The 24,122-nt window shown below is 36.4% G+C and overlaps 1 protein-coding gene across 2 annotated transcripts in view; it reads left to right on the top strand.

Annotated features, from left to right (window-relative positions):
- The window catches only part of LOC588686 (tubulin-specific chaperone D), a 40,691-nt gene extending 18,244 nt beyond the window's left edge, over positions 1 to 22,447 (top strand). Inside the window, exons 21-36 of one of the 2 annotated variants that reach the window (XM_030986134.1) lie at positions 406 to 523; positions 915 to 1,061; positions 1,627 to 1,745; positions 2,504 to 2,598; positions 2,850 to 2,990; positions 3,501 to 3,584; positions 4,523 to 4,681; positions 13,042 to 13,180; positions 14,767 to 14,885; positions 15,345 to 15,422; positions 15,936 to 16,025; positions 16,405 to 16,492; positions 17,576 to 17,685; positions 18,495 to 18,573; positions 19,106 to 19,169; positions 19,943 to 22,447. In XM_030986134.1, coding sequence (XP_030841994.1) covers positions 406 to 523; positions 915 to 1,061; positions 1,627 to 1,745; positions 2,504 to 2,598; positions 2,850 to 2,990; positions 3,501 to 3,584; positions 4,523 to 4,681; positions 13,042 to 13,180; positions 14,767 to 14,885; positions 15,345 to 15,422; positions 15,936 to 16,025; positions 16,405 to 16,492; positions 17,576 to 17,685; positions 18,495 to 18,573; positions 19,106 to 19,169; positions 19,943 to 19,968 — 1,656 coding nt within the window. In that variant the 3' untranslated portion in view covers positions 19,969 to 22,447. The remainder of the gene's footprint in view (positions 1 to 405; positions 524 to 914; positions 1,062 to 1,626; positions 1,746 to 2,503; positions 2,599 to 2,849; positions 2,991 to 3,500; positions 3,585 to 4,522; positions 4,682 to 13,041; positions 13,181 to 14,766; positions 14,886 to 15,344; positions 15,423 to 15,935; positions 16,026 to 16,404; positions 16,493 to 17,575; positions 17,686 to 18,494; positions 18,574 to 19,105; positions 19,170 to 19,942) is intronic. The other variant, XM_030986143.1, reaches the window with a different exon arrangement.
- The last annotated feature ends 1,675 nt before the right edge of the window (positions 22,448 to 24,122 follow it).

The following is a 24,122-nucleotide window of genomic DNA, read 5'->3' as shown; positions in this document are numbered from 1 at the left end:
ATTATTTTCCTCTGAGGTATTCTTTTTTACTCTCATTTATTTGCGAGGGAGCCCTTTTCAGTTTGAACTATGAATGTTGTTCTTGTAATTGCTCAAGCTTTTATTGTTCCCATATGCACACACAGAGAAGTTATTACCCAGAGAATAGGAAAAAAAACAGAAGACAATCGTGAAATGAATATTGGGTTCAGACGACACAGTTCATGTTCAGCTTTGGTCTGTGAAGCAGGTATTGATGTAAAAGTGATTGTGATAATTCCTTAAAGTTAATGCTGATGTAAATCTTAATTAAATTAAAGAGCGCACATAAATTATAGACAAGCATTTACCCCTTCAAATATTTAGGTGCCCTCTGAAAGCACATTTAATTAAGTCCTTATTTCTCCTTGTGTTTCCTTGATATAGATGGAGGAAGGAAGGATGTTTCGTGGTATGACGGGTGAAATCCTGCGTCCAGCTGTCTGCACCCTCATCGGCAAACTCTCCCTGTCAAAGTTACCTTTCCATGGAGATCCCATTATTGGTAAGTTCACTCAAAGGGACTTTCCCCAAAGTATTTTCACTTATGTGTGCTACGTATTCTCGATGACAGAGGAGGTGAACAAGTCACTGTCTGTCTGACTTTCTTCTAGATTTATCAACCAATATTCTTTGAGAAGTTGAGGACTTGAGTGAATGTTGCAGACTATGGATTCTTTCATTTTTGTCTCGCCTGCGTAGCAAAAAGCGAGACATAGGCGCCGCTTTAGGTATTCATATTATATCTGTTGCAATAGTTATTGTGCTACATTTAGTAAATGCTTCAAGTCTTCATTATTTGTACAGTTAGTGAATGTAAAATTACATATTATGGAAAGGTCTATTAAGCAAAGTTATCCCCCTGTATATTCTTTTTGATTGCTTGTTGAATCCAGACCAGTGGCAGACGTTGCTAGATGACAACATTGTGAGGTTACAGAGGACCGAGAGAGATATCCACAGTAAATCAGTAGCAGCAGAGAGGATGCTATGTCAGGAGTACTATCAGGATGCCAATGGCCAGGCAATGCCTGGTATCCAAGGTAACAGCATCTGATGTTGGTCCAACCATGGGGATGGGGCCTTGTTTTACTAGTTAAAGCCCCACTGTACTACTTATAGCTACTTGTACTCTCTATATAGCAAACAATGACTAATTGGTGCATGTTGGTCCCCCATGATCCCCTGTTTCTAATGTTAATTGAGAGCTTATTTGATGAGATAATCACCTGTCAGTGACCTTGCAGGGAGGTCTAGTCCCCCTGGCCAAACTAGTGCAGATGGGTTTAAATGAACTGCAAGGATATACATGTAAGATTGTGAAAATTGCGTTGTGTCATCTACTTTTTCTATCTTCCATTATTTTATTTTTTTATTTTTCATTTCTGTACAATTCAGTGGGGCACAGTGCCTCCAACAGAGTTCAAAAGCAACGTTGAGGGGAAACCTATCATATCATATCATTAACATTCCTTTTCATTTGTTGCAATGTAAAGTATCAGCTTAGTGAATTTCAGAATGTACATCCTGTCTTTTGAGGAAAATGGCCCAAATTAGGAACCACTATTAACTGTGTCTTGAAAGTTCTCTGTTTTATTTTAATGACAGATAAAGTGATAGACCTGTACATCAAAGGTTTGGAAGACCCCAATGAGATGGGTAGGATGGGAGCAGCCTTGGTCCTTGGTGAACTCCCCAGGTTCATGGTCAGAGGAAAGCTGCATCAGGTAACAATTAGAGAAGAAATCTTATACCATCCCTAATTATTCCATAATATATTGTCAGAGTCAAGTAAATCATTATACATATTGATATGCAATATATCATAGTAAATAATTACAAACAAAAAAAATCAACTGTATTTGTAGAAACCTAATAAATCTTACCAGTATTCACACCACTATGCAAACCTCAACCATCGTAGGAACATCTCATGAGGTTCAGCCAAGTTATGATCATGATCTTGTAGTGTCATTCACCATGTGTTAGATCCTTGAAGGTCTCATCAAGTGTTGAATATGACCTTGTATTGTCATTCACCATGTCTTTAGATCCTTGAAGGTCTCATCAAGTGTTGATCATGACCTTGCATTGTCATTCACCATGTCTGTAGGTTATTGAAGGTCTCATCAAGGGTTGAATATGACCTTATATTGTCATTCACCATGTCTTTAGATCCTTGAAGGTCTCATCAAATGTTGATCATGACCTTGCATTGTCATTCACCATGTCTGTAGGTTATTGAAGGTCTCATCAAGTGTTGATCATGACCTTGTATTGTCATTCACCATGTGTGTAGATTATTGAAGGTCTCATCAAGTGTTGATCATGACCTTGCATTGTCATTCACCATGTGTGTAGATTATTGAAGGTCTCATCAAGTGTTGATCATGACCTTGTATTGTCATTCACCATGTCTTTAGATCCTTGAAGGTCTCATCAAATGTTGATCGTGACCTTGTATTGTCATTCACCATGTCTTTAGATCCTTGAAGGTCTTATCAAGGCCAGTATCTCAACCAAAGATGTGGATGCTATCCATGCAGAGTCCAGGAGAGATGCCATCCGTTCCATTGCCAGGTAAGCTCCTTGGAGATCATTCACTTTTCCATCACTTTAAATTAAAATGTAACATTTCAGTAGCTTACAACAATTAATGTATCTTGTTATTGATAAGTTGTTTAATGAAACAGGGCCAAGGTCAAAAGCAACAATTTTGTTTAAAAGTCAGGGTCCATGAGTAAAGAATTATGTTTTGTGGCAATGTAGACAACATTTTAACTTCTTTATCCTCTTTATAGTACCTCCAACGATCTTCTTTTTCTTCATAGGTTATTTAAAACAGTTGACATCAATCCAGCTGGAAACCCCCATGAAGAAGTGTGTGAGTCCAACCTTCCATCCACATACAACTGTTTGCTGCAATCATTGACGGACTATACCACTGACAGCAGGGGTGATGTGGGTGCATGGTAAGTGCAGTACTTTGTTGTCTGAAAGAGTAAAGTAATTTATAGCTGTCATGACCATGTACATGTACAGTTTGGTTGAACAAGAACTAGGTTATGTACTGAAGGTGTATGATAGTTATTATGATGAAAGCCAGTATCAACTCATAGTTTATCAAAGGGTTAATGCTTGCGTGTTTTTCACCAGACAGTTTTATTACAATGAAAAATGAATAGAAATTGCACAACTTGCTTTTTATTTAAGTGTAATTTTCATTTTTTATAATCCAAGCTGTACAACTTTTATGTGGTTTTACAAGAAAGCTTGATGTTCTGGAAGTATTACCTTATATTAGTTACAACTTTGTGTCCATATTTTTATCATGTGCAGTATAGACATCTGCAATTGATCTATATCGCCTGTGCTCGAAATGTTGATATGTTGCCTTGTAGAGTGTGATGATTACGAATGTACTGAATTAAATTGCAGTACAAAAATGAGAGTGTGCTAGTTTCTCCTTTGATCTTCACCAGGGTCCGTGAAGCAGGCATGAAGAGTCTTTATGATGTCACCAGTCTTCTGAGTAAGAATCAACCAACTATGCTCACACCAGATATGTAAGTCTTCACAATTACAGAAATGTTTGAAGTGTGAAGCCTCCCCCTTCCACTCAACTTGAGAAGCACATGTAGCATATCTCTTTTGTGGGTTGGTCATAAATGCCCCTTCCATCAAAAGCTTTTGAAGTTTTTTCTATTGAGGGAACATTTATGTATTCAGCTACTGCCTTCCCTAACTGTTAAACGCATTTTAGTGTTGATGAGATAAACATCCTTTTGATTATAATCTCTGAAATTTAAGATATTTAGAAGCCTGATTAAATGAGGGGAAAAATGCAGAATTATCCCCCCCCCTTGCGTTTTAGTATATCAAAGGCAATCAAAAATCCTTAGCAAATCAACATACATAGTTATGAAATTGCTTTACTATTTTATACACAATTGTATATTCTATATCTGTAGCACTCTGTAACACTATAAACCTTCAGCCTTACAGTGTATGTAAATATTACCAGTTTCTGGACACACCGATGATACTGAACATGACTAAAAAATATACCATTTTAAAATTGTGATTAATCCAGTATAAAAGGAAAATAGTGATTTCCTTGAAGATTTTAGGGAGTAAGTTAGAATATTTGTTACACTGTAGTGAAGCTATAGTATCATGACCATTTCAGCCACTTGATTGTTGATTTTGATGACAGAAAATCTCTATAAAAAAATCTTGAGAAGTTTTATATTCTCTTTTGCCCCCCTCTCTTTGTCTCTTTCTCTCTCTTTCTGTTGCTCTTTTTTTCCTTCTATTTCTCTCTTTAAAAAAATACTCTCTCTTCTCTTCTCTCACTCTCTCTGTGTCTCTCTCCCCTTCTCTCTCTCTCTCTCTCTCCCCTCTCTCTCTCTCTCTCTCCCTCCCCCTCTCTCTCTCTCTCCCTCTCTCTCTCTCTCTCCCTCCCTCCCTCCCTCTCTATCTCACCCTAACTCTCTTGGACCAGAATCTGTAAGGTAGTCCAGTGCCTGGCCCAGCAAGCCTCAGAGAAGATTGACAGGACCAGGCTCTGTGCTGGGGAAGCTTTCCTAGGTCTACTCCACCAGTCCGACCCTGTCATTCCACACATACCTGATAGGGAGGAGCTCATCAAGGTCTTCCCAAAGTAAGTTTAAACCTCATTTGCTGTTTTTGGTAAGCCCATTTTCTTCGATTTTAAATGAATAGATACATAGTAGCGATTTTAGTCTGTCATCTATTCTACTCTTAGGAAGAGTACGCAATAAATGCCAGATGTGTTTACACTGCTCTGTACCTAGCGCCATGAGTGTCCCTGAACGGTGTGTGCGCTCTATATTAAAGTTTACAATATTATTTAATACTCGGCAGCTGCGAAGCTTCTTTTCTCCTTGAGTGGAATGTTAATCACATGAGAGGTAAGACTATAATATATATGCCTGTCATGGCACATAAATTAAGATGACATATTACTCAAGACATGCATGTACTTGAGTAGTATGAGAGAAGAAATGTTATTGAAATCTGATAGGACTACAGTAAATACAATATACTTTTGTATGAATCTTTGCCCATCCCTGTGTTTTTTACCACTTCAGCAGGTTCCGAATTCCGCTTCATTTTTGCTAAAAAATTGTTGTAGGTTTTTTACCAGAGTTCAAGATTGTTGTTTAGTTTTGAGAAGTGGATTCTTCAGTTTCACTCTCATGGCACCTTAGGCAAATAGATTTAGCACTTGGGAATTCTTAGTAGGGAGATTTGATGGGATCATGAGCATCAAAAATTTGCCGTTCGTGCAGGCTAAATATTTGCTTGTCTGTCTTCTATTGCACTCTTACGAAGAGAAGAGTGCAGAGTAAATGCCAGATGCTCTGTTTAACAAAAATTCACGTTAACACTTGTACAGCTGCATGTGATCACATGACATTGACAAAGCAGCATTCAATAGCTTTTGATGGAATCATGAGCATCGAAAGGTTGTTGTATGTGCAGGCTAAATATTGGCTAGTCTGTCATCTATTGTACTCTTAGGAAGAGTACACAGTAAATGCTAGATGTGTGTACTGCTCTGTTTTTTGTAAATTCATGTAATTATATGTACAGCTGCACATGATCTCATGACAATACACCATGTCAACAGGACCATTTGTAAATGCTGATGCAATGCTGATGCAAGATGAAAGATGAAATGGTCGACGAAATGGCAAAAACAAATTTCAATGATGACGTTTAGACATTTGAAGGATTAAAAAACTTAGCTTAAGAACACCTGAATGTAAAAATTTCTTATGACTTTAATGGGAGCGAGAAAATCATAATAACAGATGAGTGGAAGTTACTGTAAAATCCAGTTTATCTAATGATTTTTGTTCATGATATATTATTTCAAATGTATTCGCTAAGGGTCTCCAAAGAATTCTTACAGAAATATGCCTTTGGGGAGAAAAAAATTCATACTTTCTTATTTTTTATCCAATATATATCTAGTTTTCACAGATGTTTCTTTATGGTTCTTCTGTTTTCACTCAGGGTCAAGTCCCTTTTAAGATTGATACAGATTAGACTAACTTTTAATCGGATATGTGAAGAAAATGCACGAGACATTGACTAAGTTTAAATATTTTATGATTTTATTTGAATTTATTTAAACAGGTGTACAGACAAAAGCAATGGATTCATGTATTACATTTTATATATTTCATTTCATTTCATTAATTTATTTCCACTTCAAGATAAAAACAATACTGTGCATCCCCCAAAAAACTATACACTTTTGAAATGGCTGCTGAATAAAAAAAATATGAATCAGGGGGGAAAAGTTTGATATGTATGGAAAGCTCATAAACTAAACTTTCATATGACACCAAAAAGTCTGAAAATAATTCATGCTTGGGTGAGCATTGCTCATTTTTGTAAAGGGTATGAAAATTAGGTTGCGCAGGAATTAGCCTTCCAATTTGTGAGAGGTAAATCCTTTGGAGCTTACAATATTGAGGGTGATTTGCTGAGTGAATTTCATGGTTTATTAAACCAAACTTTTATGCATGAGTGAACAGGAATTGCATTTTTTATTGTAGCATTGTAACTTTCCCTGGTAGACTCAGTACAATGCTACAATAAAAAAATTGTTTTCAATTTAATTAATTTTCCATCTTTAAAAAAAGAACAACTATAACATAGTATTGACACATTGTATTAAAATAACAATATAAACATAAACATGGAGGGATACCCTTAATAAGCAGGTTGCTTGTAGGCAGGGCCCCGGTATACAATATAAAATTTATAACTTTGTTAGAGAAATATCTAAACATTTGAGAAAATTATAAAACAGCAAAATTAAATATAAGGTAGGAAATTGTGATCATCTTAACAGCTACTATAAATAGACAGATACAGGTACACGTCCACACACAGACATACAAACACCCTAGCATACACACACACACACACATAACCAAATGCCGACTGTTAAAGTGACTCGGTAACATTGTTGAAGGTTGATGAAAAAAATTGCTTAATTTTTGTATAAAATGTTACTTACTATATTCCTTGTACTATACTAACCCTCTGACATGCAAAAAATCCTGAACAAATTCTCAAACCACAAAGATATCTATGGTTTTCTCTGAAGGCGTCGATGTGAGGCACCCTCTAACAGTGATTAACAGTAAATTCTCCCAACCATTTTTGAATTTTCCCAACCGTTTTTCCATGACAAAAATACATAAAACAGGCTATAAAAATCTGTCAACACTTAACTGGCTGGAGTGGAATGTAGAGCCATTTTATTGCTTTGTGACGATTTACATTCACCTAAAATGTAATTAAATTGTCCTTGTCTTTATGCTGAACAGGCTTTGACAAGTAGCAGAATAGAAGTAGAATAATATAGTTGGGAGAATTAAGGAATCGATAAGATCAGTTTTTCCCAATTTGTACCATGAATAATGATCCGTTTTCACTCAAATTTTCAGATTATCTTTAATTTTACATCTAGCATTGAAGTCACTACCTTAGCACCACTATCTCTCATCTGAACAATGTTACAAAGTCCCTTTAAGAGAAGATAAGATAGATGAGATAGAGTAAAATATCATAGGGAAGGAATACATAGAGAGAAAGAGAAAGAGATAGAGGGAGAGAGAGAGGCGGGGGGGGGGGGGGGGAGTCGGTATTACAGAAGAAAATGATTAGAATGAGTAGGCATCGTAGAGAAATTAATTCAGATGGTGAAAAGAAAAGAGAAAGAGAAAAATGTAGGACTGGAGAGAGCTCAAGAAATAGGAGAAGAAAATTCGAATTAATTAATACATTTTATATATCTACTTAGCACGTATTAATATTGGTGAGATATAATCTTTTAATAGAAAATTTGAATTTTGAAAGAGTTGAGCTTTGCTGAATAATGCAAGTATAATGATAGAAATAATGGCTTCTTGTATACAAGCATATCATACCCATTTACACCTGGGTGAAGAGTGGGAAATGTAGATCACACAAGTGCCGGGCTGGGTTTCAAATCCAGTACCTTGTGATTTGCAGTCAGGGGACTTATCCTCTAATACAACACCTCTACATTTATGATGCACAAGCTATAATGGTACTAACATAATACATGTACATTATTTTTTAGACGATGAAAAACAGCCTCATATAATTCTTTTCGAGATTCCAATAAGAAAACAGATAATATAATAATTAGAAAAATGCTGCTGAAGGTAATTCAAAGTTTTGGGAAAATTGGATGGATAGTAGTTCTTAAAATCATGATATATTTGGATGCCCCTGTTGATGTATTATAAGCACTAGAAAATTTAGCCCCTAAAACACCATTGCTTTCAATCAAATTGAAATCAAAATTTGCTGGCCCTCCCAGTAAATTTCAAATATTTCAAATAGCGCCTAAGGCCATTCCATGGTACCTGTGACTATGAAAATCTTGGAATATGCAGTTCTGATATATAATTTCCAAACGGGAATAGCAAATCGATCGATTGTAGTCAAGAAACATTGTTTTAAAGCAAAAGTAATATCAGTCTTGAGAGGGAGCTATAGAACATAAAGAGTTTAATTATTTACAATTTCAGCATTAAAGACTCGATTTCAACCGCGACAAAGATCATTGAATATTGTAAAATCGCGTATATATGCTTCCAATTTCAATTGAACCAAATTCATGACCCCATACCAAAACTTTCTATTACCTTTAATATTTGTTTAGGCGCCAAATCTACAATTACGATACCTCTTAATCATTTATAGTAAAGAAGAAAGACGCATTTGATTTAGATCTACCAGGAGGTTTAGAGTTGATTTTCCCTTCAAATGTCTTATAAGTTATGATGGGAAGGTTGGACTAATGATTGGTATTTCCTCAGATAACGTTTTGTGTTTGAAAATCTTGAGCTGCAAATTCCTGGAAGGGCTGATGACAATATGGTACATGTGGTTCTTGATTCAAAGTCTCCGTTTCTAATTCTTGAGCATCATCACTATAGCACTTTATTGATAATGAAGGACCGTATGACTCATCATTACTATTGTTATTGCATTTCTGCCTCCACTTATAGAGCAAAATTGCATTCAATATAATAAGTATGACCACACAAGTTGCCATACCGGTAATAGAAGATATAAGTATTGTTTTCAACGTATCTTTTGTCATTTCGTTGGCATTCTTGTATGTCGTGTTTGATGATAGGGGATAGTTGGAAGAGTTAAAAGACTGACTTTTCTTGACCATATCTGAGGTTCTGTAAGTAGAAGTTGTTGATGTTTTTGTTGATATGGGTGGACATGGTTCACTGCTAATGGTACCATCTACATGTAGATACAATGCAGTATCATTACATTCACATCTTTCTTTGTATTCATCCAAAGTAGAAGAACAACAAAATGCTGGCTGTGATTTTCTGATAAGAATGGTCTGTTTCAATAATCTATCAGTTTCAATGGTGTCAGTTAGGTGTGGCATCCATAAACCATCCTGATAGCATTCAATCTTTCCTGATAGACTCCCAACATTAGCTGTACAGTCTATCGAAACCCAGTCTCCTCCCTTACCATAACTCAAAACACATGATGCCTCACCAGGAGGATAATCAACCTGTAGCCAAACTCTGGTTGTGTATTCATCACGTAGTAGTCCGTCCTTGTAGATAGTCGAAAGATATGTACCTACATCACTTTTCATGAGATTACTTATTGTAAGATCCAGAGAACAGTTTCCATTTTTTATTCTGTTTTGCACTTTGAATCTATGGACCTGATCATCAGGCAATGACAGTGATGACCCAACTGTAGAGCGATAAAATGGGACTCCGTTCGAATGCTGTAATGTGACTTCTGTACTGTCACATGGGTATGGGAAATGTAAGGTTGCTTCTTGCCCCTGCATTAAGTATACTGCCTTACCGGTAACTTGGTATCCATTTAAAAGAAGTATTGTAAATGAAAGGATGAGTTTTGCCAGAGTGCATTTTGATTTAAATACAACCTTTTCCCAAAAATTTAACATGGTTATTTGTGATTACTAGTAAATACAGATTCCTTAGTTTACAAACAAAAAGTTAAAAATAAATATGTAGAATGAAAAAAGGTGATTGACAGAACTGGTTTCGTAAAAATATTGAAGTTGATATGACAATCCTCAAGATGACAACCTCCACGTGATCCAACCTGTTTCGAGTAATGTCATCAAAGCAATGTTTGCAGCACCTTAGTACTCTACAAGATTGAAGACCATGTCCATCATAGATATGTCCACAGATGTCCACAGATGACCGCAGGTGTGACTTGGTTGACTGCTGTTACAATGTCACCAACTGGAGAAACGTAGTACATGACAAATCCCTTTCCAGGAAAAGAATCTTGGCCAAGATTACTGGATTTTGACATAGGCATTCAATGAATATATACCTGTATGATAAGTTGATTTATCACAAAGCAGGTATGTTCCATATTTTCTGATCAGTTCACAAAATTCACTGCATCTCAAAATTTGACTATTGTGTTCACTGGAGTAGCATATTCACTTATTTTCTGTTGGTTTTATCTTTCATTGGAACCATCATATTCCACAAAACTGGATCTATTTAGCTTTGTGGATTCTCCATTTCAGCTCCAAATCCAAGATGTAACTCTGAAACTCCTTCCTGGGAGAACTACACATTTACAGATGACCCTGGCAAAAAAAGTAAAAACATAATAAAAATCAGAAATATTTGCAAACATTGGGAGTGAGTGGTTCATATTTTTACATTATGTATGTTATAATTGAGTCACAGTAATAACTTTTTTGCAAATTGCTAAGTTGTCTTGCTTTGAAGTGGCTGTCATCGATTTGCAGGAATGTACAGCAAGGAATTTTTTTTGCCCATTTTCCATTTGGTATTTAAAAAGTTCATTCTAGTCTCAAGAGATGGGATTTGCTTCTTATATATTAAAGTAGAAGTGTCGTAGCCGAGTGGTTTAAGGCTTTAAAATTGACTCAAAATTGTCGTGAGTTTGATACACAGCACTAATGTCCTTTGGCAAGGCATTAATCTACATTTGCCACTCAATACCCAAGAGAAAAATGGGGACCTGGCAGGATGAAGAAAGCCTTTGTGTTAATAATTGCCTATGCCCTCACGGCAACCATATGATAGGAATACTCCCCAGGGAGTGGAGATGGTGCACAATGTGTGTGAATGAATCCGATGACCGGGTTAATGATATCTGTAAAGCTCTTAAAGACGATATTCTATATTAAGCGCTATATAAATCCAGATTATTATTATTATAAGGCAACTGTACTTACCTTGTATGTTAATAAGGAAGTGGAGTCAAACAGCTTTGGATGTGGTAAATAATCCCTTATGCCAAGCTCCATGTACATTAGTTGTCCAATTGAGTACTGTTACTTCTACTTCGGGAGATGTGCTTTTGATGATGTGTTCATGAGCTTACATGGAGATTTGATTGTTAGGTTAAAAAGATAGAAAAAGGGAATAATATTGGAAAGCTACCCAATCACACAACTGCATGTGGGAAGCACAAGTACCAAATATTAGCCTAACTATTCAAACATACTGGCAAACATACGGTACATGAAGAAAAGATGGACGTCGCCCTTTGCATGCTGAATTTTGGCGCCATAAAAAATATTCATTATTACTATTATAAGTAGTGAAAGTAGTGGGGTTTAAATATTTTTCATTATTACTGTAGATAATCTCATCAAGATAATCTGAATCAGGTATCTTTGTAAAGAAACCACTTGAAAGACACGTTCCGCCCATTGTACCCTCACTATTGACCTATTGACATCAAAGTCTGAGATACTTGAGACGACACGTCCATGGAAAATGTACAGCATACTAAAATCAACACACCTTCAATCAGCTGAAAGTAAATACCCAACCTCTTGTAGCAAACATTCTTGGTTTTTAAAATCCAGAACAAGACATCAATATTACTTTCTAGTAAAGGGAGTCTCCCAGGAGAATGATAGATGATCATTTGGAAGTAAACATGTTATTGGGTTCAAGTTAAATTTGAATGTGGGTTACCTGTAGAAGAGGATTTGTAGATATTTACACTGAAATTATATTTGCTCCTTGTGTTCAAACAAAGCTTGGAGGAGGATCGAGAATACACTCATGTGAACAATAGGTCATGCTTTCAAGCCTTAATCACGTTATATAGAAATCTTTTGAAATTTTGTCTTTATTTATGAACTGTATCGAGCTTTATATAGTCCATGTTACTATTAGAATCATCATAATTTGAATTGTGTGTGTGGGTGCGTGTATGTGTATGTGAGAGAGGGGGTAGGCGGGGGAGCGAAGATGATAATTTGCCTTCATTCTCCTCACAGAATTTTTTGTGTAATAGTAGGTGTCCTTCAAGGGTTTGGATGACATGGTTTGATCAAAGGCCTCTCAGATTCCATACATGAAGACTCCCCCTTTGATACCCTGTTTTCTCCTTATCGTAGTACTTAGTGTCTTTTTTTTCAATTTCAAAAAAAGTGATTTGAGTACTATATGTTTTGTCCTATTGCTGGCTTTCCTCGATAGGAAGGTATGGGTTTAAGTTATGTCCATTAACTGCTGTCATTCTTGATGATATGTGAAATGTTTGCTCAGTTAAATGAATGAAACCCCCATAAAGGGAATAGTTTGAGTGACCCTAATAAAACATTTCACTTTGTAAACATCTTCATTCATATGAGTCGAACTACCTTTGAAAAAAGATCTATATTGCAACAATTTGTAAATATATGCACCAGAAACTCAGCATACATCCAATATTATTTCCAAAGAAGGATGAGATACATTGGTACCTTCGTAGTCATCTCTCTCTATCGTGTACCAGTGTCAATTTTCAAAGTGTACCTGTCTTGATCACATCTCATCAGATATTTTTGAATTTAAAGTTGAGGGAGCTATACAAGTGCCAAACCTATTCAGGCACACTGTCACCGATAATCATTTCAGTGTGTATTTTTTGTTTGTTTAGGGAAGACATCAAGGGACTGAACTGGGCAGCGCCCTCTGACTGTTTTGCCAAGGTGACTCAGCTCCTCAAACTACCAACCTTCCAGTACCATGTTCTTCTGGGTTTGACTGTGAGTGTGGGAGGCCTAACAGAGTCACTGGTAAGCTGAACACTTGTTTTGATGTTAAAAGTGTGTATTGATTGTTGAAATGTTGCACGTACACATACTGTGCATGTTTGGTTTAAGATCAATACGTCTGGGTGATGTTTGCTAATATGTCTCCTTTTTTGGCTCCTTTTACCTGTATGTCTTCCTCCATCTGTCTTCTTTATTTGTTACCTTATTCTGTCTCTGTTTATCTCTCGCACTTCATCTCGTTCATCTGCCTTTTAAAAATATGTTTACTTGTCTGGGTTTTTTTTTCTCTCCTTCATTTCTTTCTCTCTCTCTCTCTCTCTCTCTTTCTCTCATGATAGTCTGTCTATCACTTCCTTCCCATCATGCTTTTTGTTCGCCTCTATTTTTCTCTACTCTTTTGCTCTCACACTCACTTTTTATCGTTTGTCTCGCGTTCATTACTCTGTCTCTGTACACCCATCTCTCTAAATCTATCTGTGCATACTCATTAAGAATATTATGTGATATTTTATTTTCACTTCTATGTTTCATGTGTGTAGAAGAAGTATCCTGCCTGATCTTATCTGTCCTTTATCATTACCCGTAAATGTCCATGTATAAGACACACCCATACTTTGGGGGCAATTTTTTTTTGCTGACTCCGTAGGCAGCAAGCTAGAACAACCTTTATTTTACTGCGAGGTGCAGTTGAAGGCGCCGATTTGTTCTTGTGAACTTGTCACAAATAATAGTAACAATGTCATTTCAAAACTAAAGATGACAGAAAAATTTTCCTCTCTAAGTCCCAACAGAAATCCGGCCATACAGGTAGTGTTGTTGTTGTTCGATCCTACAGTTCGATGCTGTGCCATCACTATAACCCAGGTGACAAATAGTGACAGTACATTCCTGTTGCAACTTTGTAACTTGGATTACATATTTTATAATCTAGAACAGTTTTACTCTGCCACTTCAAATAACTTCCTACAGTATCTTACTGTGACTGTATTGGTGCGAGTGGTGAGTCAACACACTTTGTATGACTGAGCTGGGAGACATTGCCAGGCACAGTTCAGGTGGAGGGGGCATAAATCGATACTTGTTTTTGTTTTTTGTTTTTGTGTATAAGACGCACCCCAGCGTCTTATACATGGAGATTTACGGTATGTGCAGTTTAGCTGATGACTTGACTAAATTCACTGATAACCTACTCAAGAACTTTACCGGCTTTCTTACCATCTATCCCTCTGTCAGTCTATTCACCCCCCCTCCTCTCTTTCTCTCCCTTCTCTCTTTCTCTCCCTTCTCTCTTTCTCTCTTTCTCTCTCTCTCCTCTTCACTCTCTCTCTCCCCTTTACTCTCTACCTCAAATATGATTTTCTGTAATGTTTTGGTTTCATGTTTTGGTTAAGAAGAAGCACTCTACCCAATCCCTTCTATCCTTCTTCAGGACGTGCAGCTCAACTGAAGACCTTACTAGATCCACTGAAAACTTCAAGATTATCACTGACTTCTCTCTATCACTCTATCCCCCTCCCCTCTCTCCTTCCCCTCTCTCCTTCATTCTCTACCTTAATTATATCCCACCTGTTTGTGTAATGTCTCAATTCTTATATTTTTTTGTTTAGGTCAAGCACTCTGCCCAGTCTCTTCTGTCCTTTATCAAGACATGCAGCTCAACTGAAGACCTGACTAGATTCACCGACAACCTACTCAAGATATTCACTGACTATCAGAAAGTGGACAGGTGAGTGGACCAGATTTAAGCCCTGTTTCATAAAACTGGCTATCAATAACAACTGCAAAATTTCTAAGACAAATTTGCTCTCAGTCAATCAAATGCAACAATTTTAGTAGCTTACAACAGTCATTGTAACCTGTTATTGATAACAGGTTTTATGAAACGGACAGGTTCGAGCCCTGGCACAGCACTACTGTCCTTTGACAATACATTGATCTATATTTGCCACTCTTCAGTGACATGTTGAAATTGCTTAGTTAGCTGGAAGTGCCTTCTTGATTAAGAAGTAGGAATGTGTATTTTGTACATCTATTGATGTTGAAAATGATGGTTAAGACAATGGGCATTCACATGAATCTTTTAAGTTAATTTCATTGCTCATATTGCCATCCAATTACTATTCAATACAGAATCATGCACCATTTGCATTTTACAACTATTTATTTGTTGAAAATGTTTTCACAGAGTTTCTGTACCGTTGATGAAGATGATCAACCTCCTGCTATCCAGTGGAAGCTTTGAAACCTTCGTGGAGGACCCTAGGTAAGGATATATACATGTAGAGCTAGCTTATCTGTAGAGTCGGTGTGGTCTAGTGGTTAGGTCACTGATGCTGATCAGTGAAGTTTAGGTGTCATGCTGGAGTTGCTGATTGGCCACCATAGTTTCTTGTATTGTCCACTAAACATTCATTTTCTGAATTAATACTGCACCCCAAATATGCATGTACATGTTAATGGTTTGCAATGATAAGACAGTCAGTGGTATTCTAATATCTTGTATTTACAAGCATATCTGCTATATGATGTCTTAGAGAAAGGAAACAAGAGATTTTACAGATGACAACTTTAGTACGGAAAACACTAGACCTCTCCTAGAAATTTGTGTAGCATATAATGTAGTAAAGGTGGTTGATCGTTTGGGCATTCAGATGATATAGATGGTTTGTTCGTAATTATTATTAGGATTATTACCATTATTATTATAGTTATTAACTATTGTCAATATTGTTGTTGTTGCTATTATGATCAATACTATCTCACTATCTTTCTCCAGTCATTCGTTTCCACTGAACCTCCTGCAACTGGTAAAGAAGGAGGTTGCCAAGACAGGCGATGCCCAAAAGCTTCTCACAAGCATAGAAGTGTGAGTCACATCACTGATAATTTGATATATTTTTGTTCCTTTTTCTTGCATTATGATACTAGTAATCAATGAGTGAACATGAAATGTATAATACCAAATTTTAAAATAAATTGTCACTAAAATCATACATTTCAGTAGGGAAATTGTTTACCAGTTTTTGCTGTCCCTTTGATTAACATGTTTTTAAAAATAATCACAATCCAGTAGTATTGTCATTGCAACTTACACACTAAAATTCTTTGATTTTAAATTAATAGTATCGGACCCATAGCACACCCCTGTGGAACACCTCCATGTGCATTAAGCCCACAAATGCCCATCATGGACTTCTGATAGATTGAAAGTACTATTTTAAACAACTAGTTTTTATTCATTTCAGGTTCTGTGGTATGATTCAGTTTGTTGGTGAACCTAGGAAGAAGAGCCTTATTCAACTCATGGTATTCCTCTGTCATAAGTACCCAAAGGTAATCACATCTTCAAAATTCTCGCGACCGCATATAGCAATATACATTCCCATAAAGCATTGTGCCTCTGGTACATCTGCAATTTTGCTGCAACACAAGCGGCTTATTTTCCCAAGCCGTGATTGTGTGGTTGTCAGTAATTACAGCGGGGTCACTTTTTTGAAGACACCAAAGGTCTACATATTTAATAAATTTACATCATAGAGATTTAGGCAAAACTACATTTTGTCATTCTTAGTCATATTGACAACGAAATGTGAGTCCAATACTGTGTGGCCTTATTTGGAAGTTCTTGTGACTACAACATCTTGGCAAATTTGCCAGTAAAAATAGAGTGCCACTTTTGTTTGCTTGTTTCCAGCTATATGGGGTAGGGAGAATTATAACTTGCATAGTAAAATATTATCTGGTTCGATAAAATAATGGATTCCTTGTGTGTGTTGTATTGAGTTCATTAAATAAGTGGGTGCATGTGTATCAAATAATAGTCTTCTCCTGCCTTGCAAGATTACTGATAGTGACCCATGGTTTAATACTGAAAAAGTGATATTTTTTAAAACCTAAATTGCACCGAGCAATCCTTTTGATTTGCTTTTGAATCTGAAGAGAGTTTAAACAATGTTTTTTTTCTTTATTCTACTCATTTGTATATTTTAAAATGTAAGCGATTTTCATTGAAAGCTTAGATTTATATTGGATAGATTTACACACAATTTACACACTAACAGATGATTACCAGTATTTACCATTATGTGCAGTTTGTACATTTTAGCAATGTTGGTTACATTTTCACACAATTCAAACATTTTCTTTCTACTGTGCTGTAGATATTTAATACAGTCACACCTGTCTATTAAGGCCACCCAAGGGAAACACAGAAATTGATCATTCTAGACAGGTGGCCTTTGTTGACAGGTTCTACAACACATTTCTCCTCCTAGAGGGAGGCAATATGAGTGACCACTATAACCCTGTGGCTTTTTTTAGAGAGTTGCCACTAATTAAGACAGGTCAGACTGTAGAACCTTTACCCTTGTATGAACCCAGATGAAATGTCCAGCTTTCTCATTCCTACGTTCCTAGATAAGAGGGACCACTGCTAACACACTCTATGAGACGTTGATGGTCTATGATGACATCGTGGACGAGGAGAAGCAGGAGGAGGTCATGACAATACTCATGGAAACAAACTGGTCAGTATCAATTCAGGAGTCCACTCCAGTGTCTATTCCACTGTATGAAAGCCCCACTGCCCTAGTTTGGCCAGGAGGGATTAGACCTCCCTGCATGGTAACTGACTGGTGGTTATCTCATCAAATCAGCTCTCAATTAACATAAGAAAAAAGGATCATGGGGTACCAATGGTCACCAATTAGGCATGTTTGCTATATAGAGGACAAAAGTAGCTATATGTAGTGCAGTGGGGCTTTAAGGATCAAGTGTGTCAGTAACATACTGTTAGGGAGGCTATAATGGATGGATGGGTTAAATGAGAAAAACACTTATGTCAGAAGTTTATTGGAACCAGACTCGCTTCATTACTCGATATGAGCATTTGAAAAGCCCCTGTCCTCTTTGATAATTAGTCATGATGTTGTGGGCTTTAATCCCAGCAATTTTAACTTTTGTAGACAAGCAGAAGTTCATCTACTTTTTCAAAGCCTCTAATTTATCCACAAATCTCTCTCACTGTGAAAGAGAGTGCTTGCTTGCAAATTATTCATTATAATCAGTCTTGAACTAGTGGGATTTATCATTTATAGATATATTTGATCTACAGTGTCTCTACTTATCTAAGACTGGTGTGCTTTATCTTACACTTCAGCTACACAAGGCAATGTTAATGGTGGTATGTTGATTTGATTACTATATTACCTGTATACTGCCTGTCAGATGTGAATAGAGGACATACCACATCAAAAGCATTATTCACTTTTGTGAACCTTTCTGTCTTTATTCCATGTATTGAAAGTATACTTTTTGTGTGTTTTGTTCCCAACAGGCAAGAATCGCAGGCCAAATGTAGACCAGTCAGGAACCACATCTGTGACCTGCTGGAAGTGCCCCAACCTGTTCTGAAGGTACGCTTTACATGCCTTGAGAATGAAAGACTTCTTAACCAAATAAACAGAATAAAGTTAACCGATAAAATTAACCGATAATTTGGTCGCATTTAGGGGGAAAGATGTCAAGCTTCTGATTTGTCTCATTTAATTTTAAGGCATATCCACAATTATTTGTCCAAAAAAAAAAAATTGTTTTGGGCTTTTCCTGATACCAATCTATTCTTATTCATGCTCTCTATGAAAATCATTTGTAAACGAGGAATTATATCAATTAGAAGAAAAATATACTAGAACATTTAATTAATACCAATAAAAAAAAAAATGATATGAATGTTTTAATGATATAAACATAATAACAAAAACAATTCTGAGATTTTGTTTTTGGAACATTACTAGTACATTTTGGTAATTATTGGTTTATTATAATCTTTGTTGATGTCACATAATCTCACTTATAATTGTTATCATACTACTTGTAGTATTATTGTTAGTGCTATAAGTATTCCTTAATTTTTTTATTTTCTTGATTATTTTTCTGTTATCACAGAACCCTCAGGCTGGTAAAGCTAAGAAGCAAGAGGATGCTAATGACCAGATGGACAGTTATCAAGGTACTTGGTTCATTTAGTTTCAAACGTTCTTTATTTCAATTAATCTGTGTATTGTTTCATGCTTAAAAAAATGCTGTACAAAGTAATTTGTTCCTACCGCTAATATGAAGTTCAACAGCAGATGGTGACCTTCCTCCTACACTGCGCAGGTCAGCGTATGAGCAGATACGATTCTGGGGAAGATGACGAGGGAAGGTTTCTTCCGGCTTCCATAGAGAATGTACAGCAGTGTCAACTAATTCCTTATAATACTAAATTAGTGTTCAGGTATCATGAACTCCCCCGATGATTTGACGAGATCTATATGTACGCACCGTCATAATATATTACCTATAGCTTGTTGGTTCTGAAACTATAATTTCTATCAGACTTTCAAGTTCTCGACCCTCTGTATTTGTATGAAAATCGGAAGTGCCTTTGCCAAAAAAATTTGTTTGTATTTGTTTTTGTTTTGTTAAAGTATTTATTAAAGCAATTCTCATACATAATAATGAGACGTTTGTATAGACAAAGAAACAAAATTACTTAACTAAATATCTGCCATTTCTTATCGTGGAGATCGAGACAATATTTTGTGAAAGCAATTTGCTGAATATACCCATGGCCGGTGCTGCCCTCTATGGCCAAATACTGTAGTTGCGGTAGCGAGAATTGGGGTGTACAATGTAATCATTACTTGCAAGCGTTGTATGGGAATGGGTTAAACAATGATAATTGGTAACATGTTTGATATTGTTACTCATTCTTTTTTTTCTTCTTTTTTTATCTTGCAGATCTTGTGTCAAGATTGGGATACTGAGGAGCAGAATATCTTCTACTGATTCCCATTCGTGCTGATGAGTCATCAGAATATAATTACAATTTTTCCTGTATTTAAAATATAGGAAATATGTAAATGAGAAAAGTATTCTTGCATTTATGTAGAGTTAAATGAGCAATTTAATGCACTGAAATCTAATTGCAATGTGGCTAATATGAAAGTTTTCATATGACCTGCCCAATCTTTTATGATTAAATGAAGAAAAAATCCTATGAAAGCTAGATGACTTGTAGTGGAAGTCATCCGGTAGACAAATAGTCCATGAGACTGATGGAAACCAAGAGCCTGTGAGATTTACAATGTCGGTTTTATGAGCTTTCCAACATGTTGTCAGGTCTTTAAAACCTACCTGTTGATGTAGTGGACTATTGATTTCTAGACTGTCGGTTTTGTGGGATGTGGCCGTGGAAGCAATTTACCAGAAACAAATCAAATGTAACCGTGTCATTAGGAATAACATGTCTTTATCTTTGTCATTGTTCCAGTATTTCAAAATCTTTGTAATTATATATTGCAAGGCATTATGGTGCATTCATTTTGACAATGTAACCCAGGCCTAACCCAGGACACGTATTTTTTATTTACACGGCAGCGAGGGGAAAAAGCTCGATTAATTCCAATGAAACCGCTCGCGGGGAGTCTAGTCTGTAGTGCGTGTACAGTGATGATGTACTAAATATGACTTGTGTTGTTGTCGATGGTACTGTGTGTTGTTGGTACTTGGCCAAGGACATCGCATGTTGACGGTGTCACATATAATATAATATCATACTGCCGTCTCTGTTTATTTTTTCTATCAATTTTGTTTTCTTGTTTTCATTTTGATGTCTTTCTTCGTTTCCTTCTCTAGATCTAGAGGTCTACATGTTAAGTACAATTCCCTTTATAATACATTGCACTGCACTGCCGTACTCCGTGTGTGTGTGTGTCTTGGGTTTTTACAGACGTGTATCAATCCGATTCAGTCTAGTGTAGACTCTTCGCGAGTGGTTTCATTGGAATTAATCGAGAAATTCCCCTCGCTGCCGTGTAAATAAAAAATACGCACCTGGGACAGATAATTTGGTCTGATGCAAGTGAGTTCAGTTTAAATAGTCAGTCTTGTGCAAAATTCGTCCTGGTATTTGGCAGTGTACATGTATGTGCATGTCTCTTGGTGTAACAGTGGATTAAATGACGGGACAACATTCCATACAAGTTCAAAAGATAAGTTTTCTGGCGATCATTCTGCTGTATTTTTATTTGTATGTAATAAACTGTTATGGGCCATTTCGTTGAATCTTTTCTTCTCTGTATCATGTATGAATTGCTGAAATGTTATGCAGATCAAGTCCATATAAATGTACAAGCATGAATTGGATTAGCATTTTAGGTGAACCATGACAGTTTTGGACTTCAGATTTCATGCAATTAAATAAAAAATTATCAATATTAAATATTAAAAAGTAGACACTTTCAAGGAAATTTGTGCCTACTGTTTTTTGGAAGAACCAGGATTTGGAAATGGGAGGTGTCTGCAAAATCTTTCTCTGCATTCCAAGACCCTTAGCCAAAATACAAGGGCATACAGGTGGAAAAACACATGTGCATAAAAAACAACTTACACTGTCCATGTTTTGTTCCTTCTATATATGAAATTGCCTTCAAATGACTGTTTCTTTGTTTTGCTGTGTGTGATGTACAGATATAATTCCCTTGGAACTAATGTATACAGTTTACAAATAAACATGCTTGTGATTTGTATTCTTTCTAAAGCTTTGTTCTAAATGTACATAATTCTTTATCAAATTTATATTTATTTGATGTAAAAAGTTTCTATCAAACTATTTGTACATGCTTAATTTTCCATGCTTGAAGTTTTCTCTTTTTCATATATTGTGTTTGTTTTGATAGCCCATGCAGTGTAGATGTAGGTTATATTTTGTAACTCGTCTGCTCTAATCCACTGATAAGTTGACACAATTATAAAGTTCTTTGTTCATTGTATGCAAGTAGAGATTAAACACCTGTAATGGTATTGTTTTCAGGCTAATAATAACAACTGATAATGATAGGGACAACAATCCTTCTCTAGCAATAATAGCCTTACCATGTGAGAACTGAGAAATCTTTTTCTCCTTGTGTGCTCCATTGTTGGATTTTCATTCTTATTGTTATTTTGAATCAGGATTCACATTCTGGATTTGATCATTCCTCTGTTTGCTTTATGTAACATACAATATTAATTTTCTTAAGAAAAGATCTTTGTAAAAGCATAAAACAACTTTTTTGATTGCATTCTAATAGACAGGCAGTATAGATAATGTGGCCCAGTGATTTAATTTAAAATGATGATTACTTAAACATAGCCTTACCTGTTGGACAATATACGTATTGTTAAAAAAGGGCTGAAATATTAAATGACAAAAGTGAAGAGAACATAATTTCTCACATGTAATAAATCAAACCTGAATCTTAATTGCTTTGTGAAACTTTATTTAATTTGAAGTCAAGGCCAGAATCTGGCTCAGTCTTTAGTGGAATGTGGACCTTAAAGTGTACCAATCACCATAAAATTGTTTTGTATGTTAAGAGTTCCGTGTAGTAATATTATATTCAAAATATGAACTTCAAATAGTTTCTTTTTGTAAAGAGATTTTGCATGTTAAAATGCACTCTCAATTAACATAAAAGTGACTTGTGAGTAGGCTATTCAACACACCTCTAATTGCTCCCTTAAAATCGGGCTTGCATGAAACCCCATCAATCAATGTCAAATTCTTCCACTGTCTCAACCAACTCTATGCTTCTGGATAGTCCTGTGGTAATTCATCTTCAGGCTGCCTTTGATTCTGGAGACAATCTTTCGCTAGGTGTATCGCTCCTTTCTCTTTCTTTCATTATTTTGGCTAGCTCCTCCAGAGGAACCCGGAGAATGACCAGCTGTAGGCCTGAACATCAGCCTCTCATATCCTCCAGATATACTAATATATAAACCAAGTAGAAGATAACCGTGCTGTCTGAGTTAGGTCTCCAAAGACGAGTTCCATGAAACATTGAAATGTGCTTGGGCTATTATTGAGTCGTTTTGGCATACGTAGAATTCAAAAAGTCCCAATGATATTCTGAATGTGGTCTTCTCAATTCCCGTCTTGGAATATATTGGAAATTGGAAATACCCATTTGCCAAATCTAGGGATCAGAAATACCTTGCTCATCTTAAAGTAAAAATTTCTAAAGTCTCTTCTTTACTTGGTAGTCGGAAGGAGTCTTGGATTGTCCTGGCAGTAATTTGCCTGTTGTCAATACAGATTCAAAGAGAACCATCCTTCTTCTCCACTGGGACAAGCGGACTTGTCTTTTCTTCTCTGGGGCCTGAGCAGGTGATATGCCTTTGTAGGGCAGACGCATGGGTAGCCCCTCTGTCGTACGAATGTCATGAGGTATGACATCACAAATTCCAAGATCTATGTCTGTCTTAAATAGGAAATGTGTATGTGTATGTTTTACGTATGTTATTTTAGGGGAAAAAACCCCTTTTGAGATTTTAAAAAAAAAAAAAAAAAATTACCAATGGCTTACCTCCCCCCCCCCCCCCCCAACTGTACAAAATGTCAAATTTTCAAATTTCGAGACAAAAAAAAAAACAGAAAAAAGTATCCTCTTACCCCCCCCCCCCCCCCTCGTTTTTTCACCGGCTGGCTGAGTCGTTGCGATTATTTTGGGACTCAAAAAAAAAAAATTGGGCCCGATTTGAACCCCCCCTCCCCCCCCCCCCCCCCCCCCCCCTTGTAAAAATCCTGCGTACGCCACTCATGGTCATGCGTGATATCACTTGGTAAGTATAATTTCTTTCCTTCTCTGCAGATATATTCCTCTCCTGATTCTCCTCCGTTGACTTATTAGAATCACACGTTTCAGATAGCTCCCTAGTTTATCCCAGATCCTGCTGCTACATAATGCTAGCATAATCTTGGCAATACCGTCCTTTTCATTTACAATAATCTTCTATCTTACTTCAGTGGCCGAGTCCAGCACAGTGCCCTGTGAAATCCTGTTGACCACAGTGACGTGTAACTATAGTCTTCAGTGACTCTCCTTGACTCGCCACACACCATACACACACCATATTCATTCTAACCGTATTCAGCATA

The sequence above is a fragment of the Strongylocentrotus purpuratus genome, unplaced genomic scaffold (genome assembly GCF_000002235.5).
Source record: "Strongylocentrotus purpuratus isolate Spur 01 unplaced genomic scaffold, Spur_5.0 spur5_contig_837, whole genome shotgun sequence".
Lineage (NCBI taxonomy): Eukaryota > Metazoa > Echinodermata > Echinoidea > Camarodonta > Strongylocentrotidae > Strongylocentrotus > Strongylocentrotus purpuratus.
The sequence above is the reverse complement of the archived record's forward strand: the minus strand, read 5'-3'. Positions and strand labels throughout refer to the sequence as shown.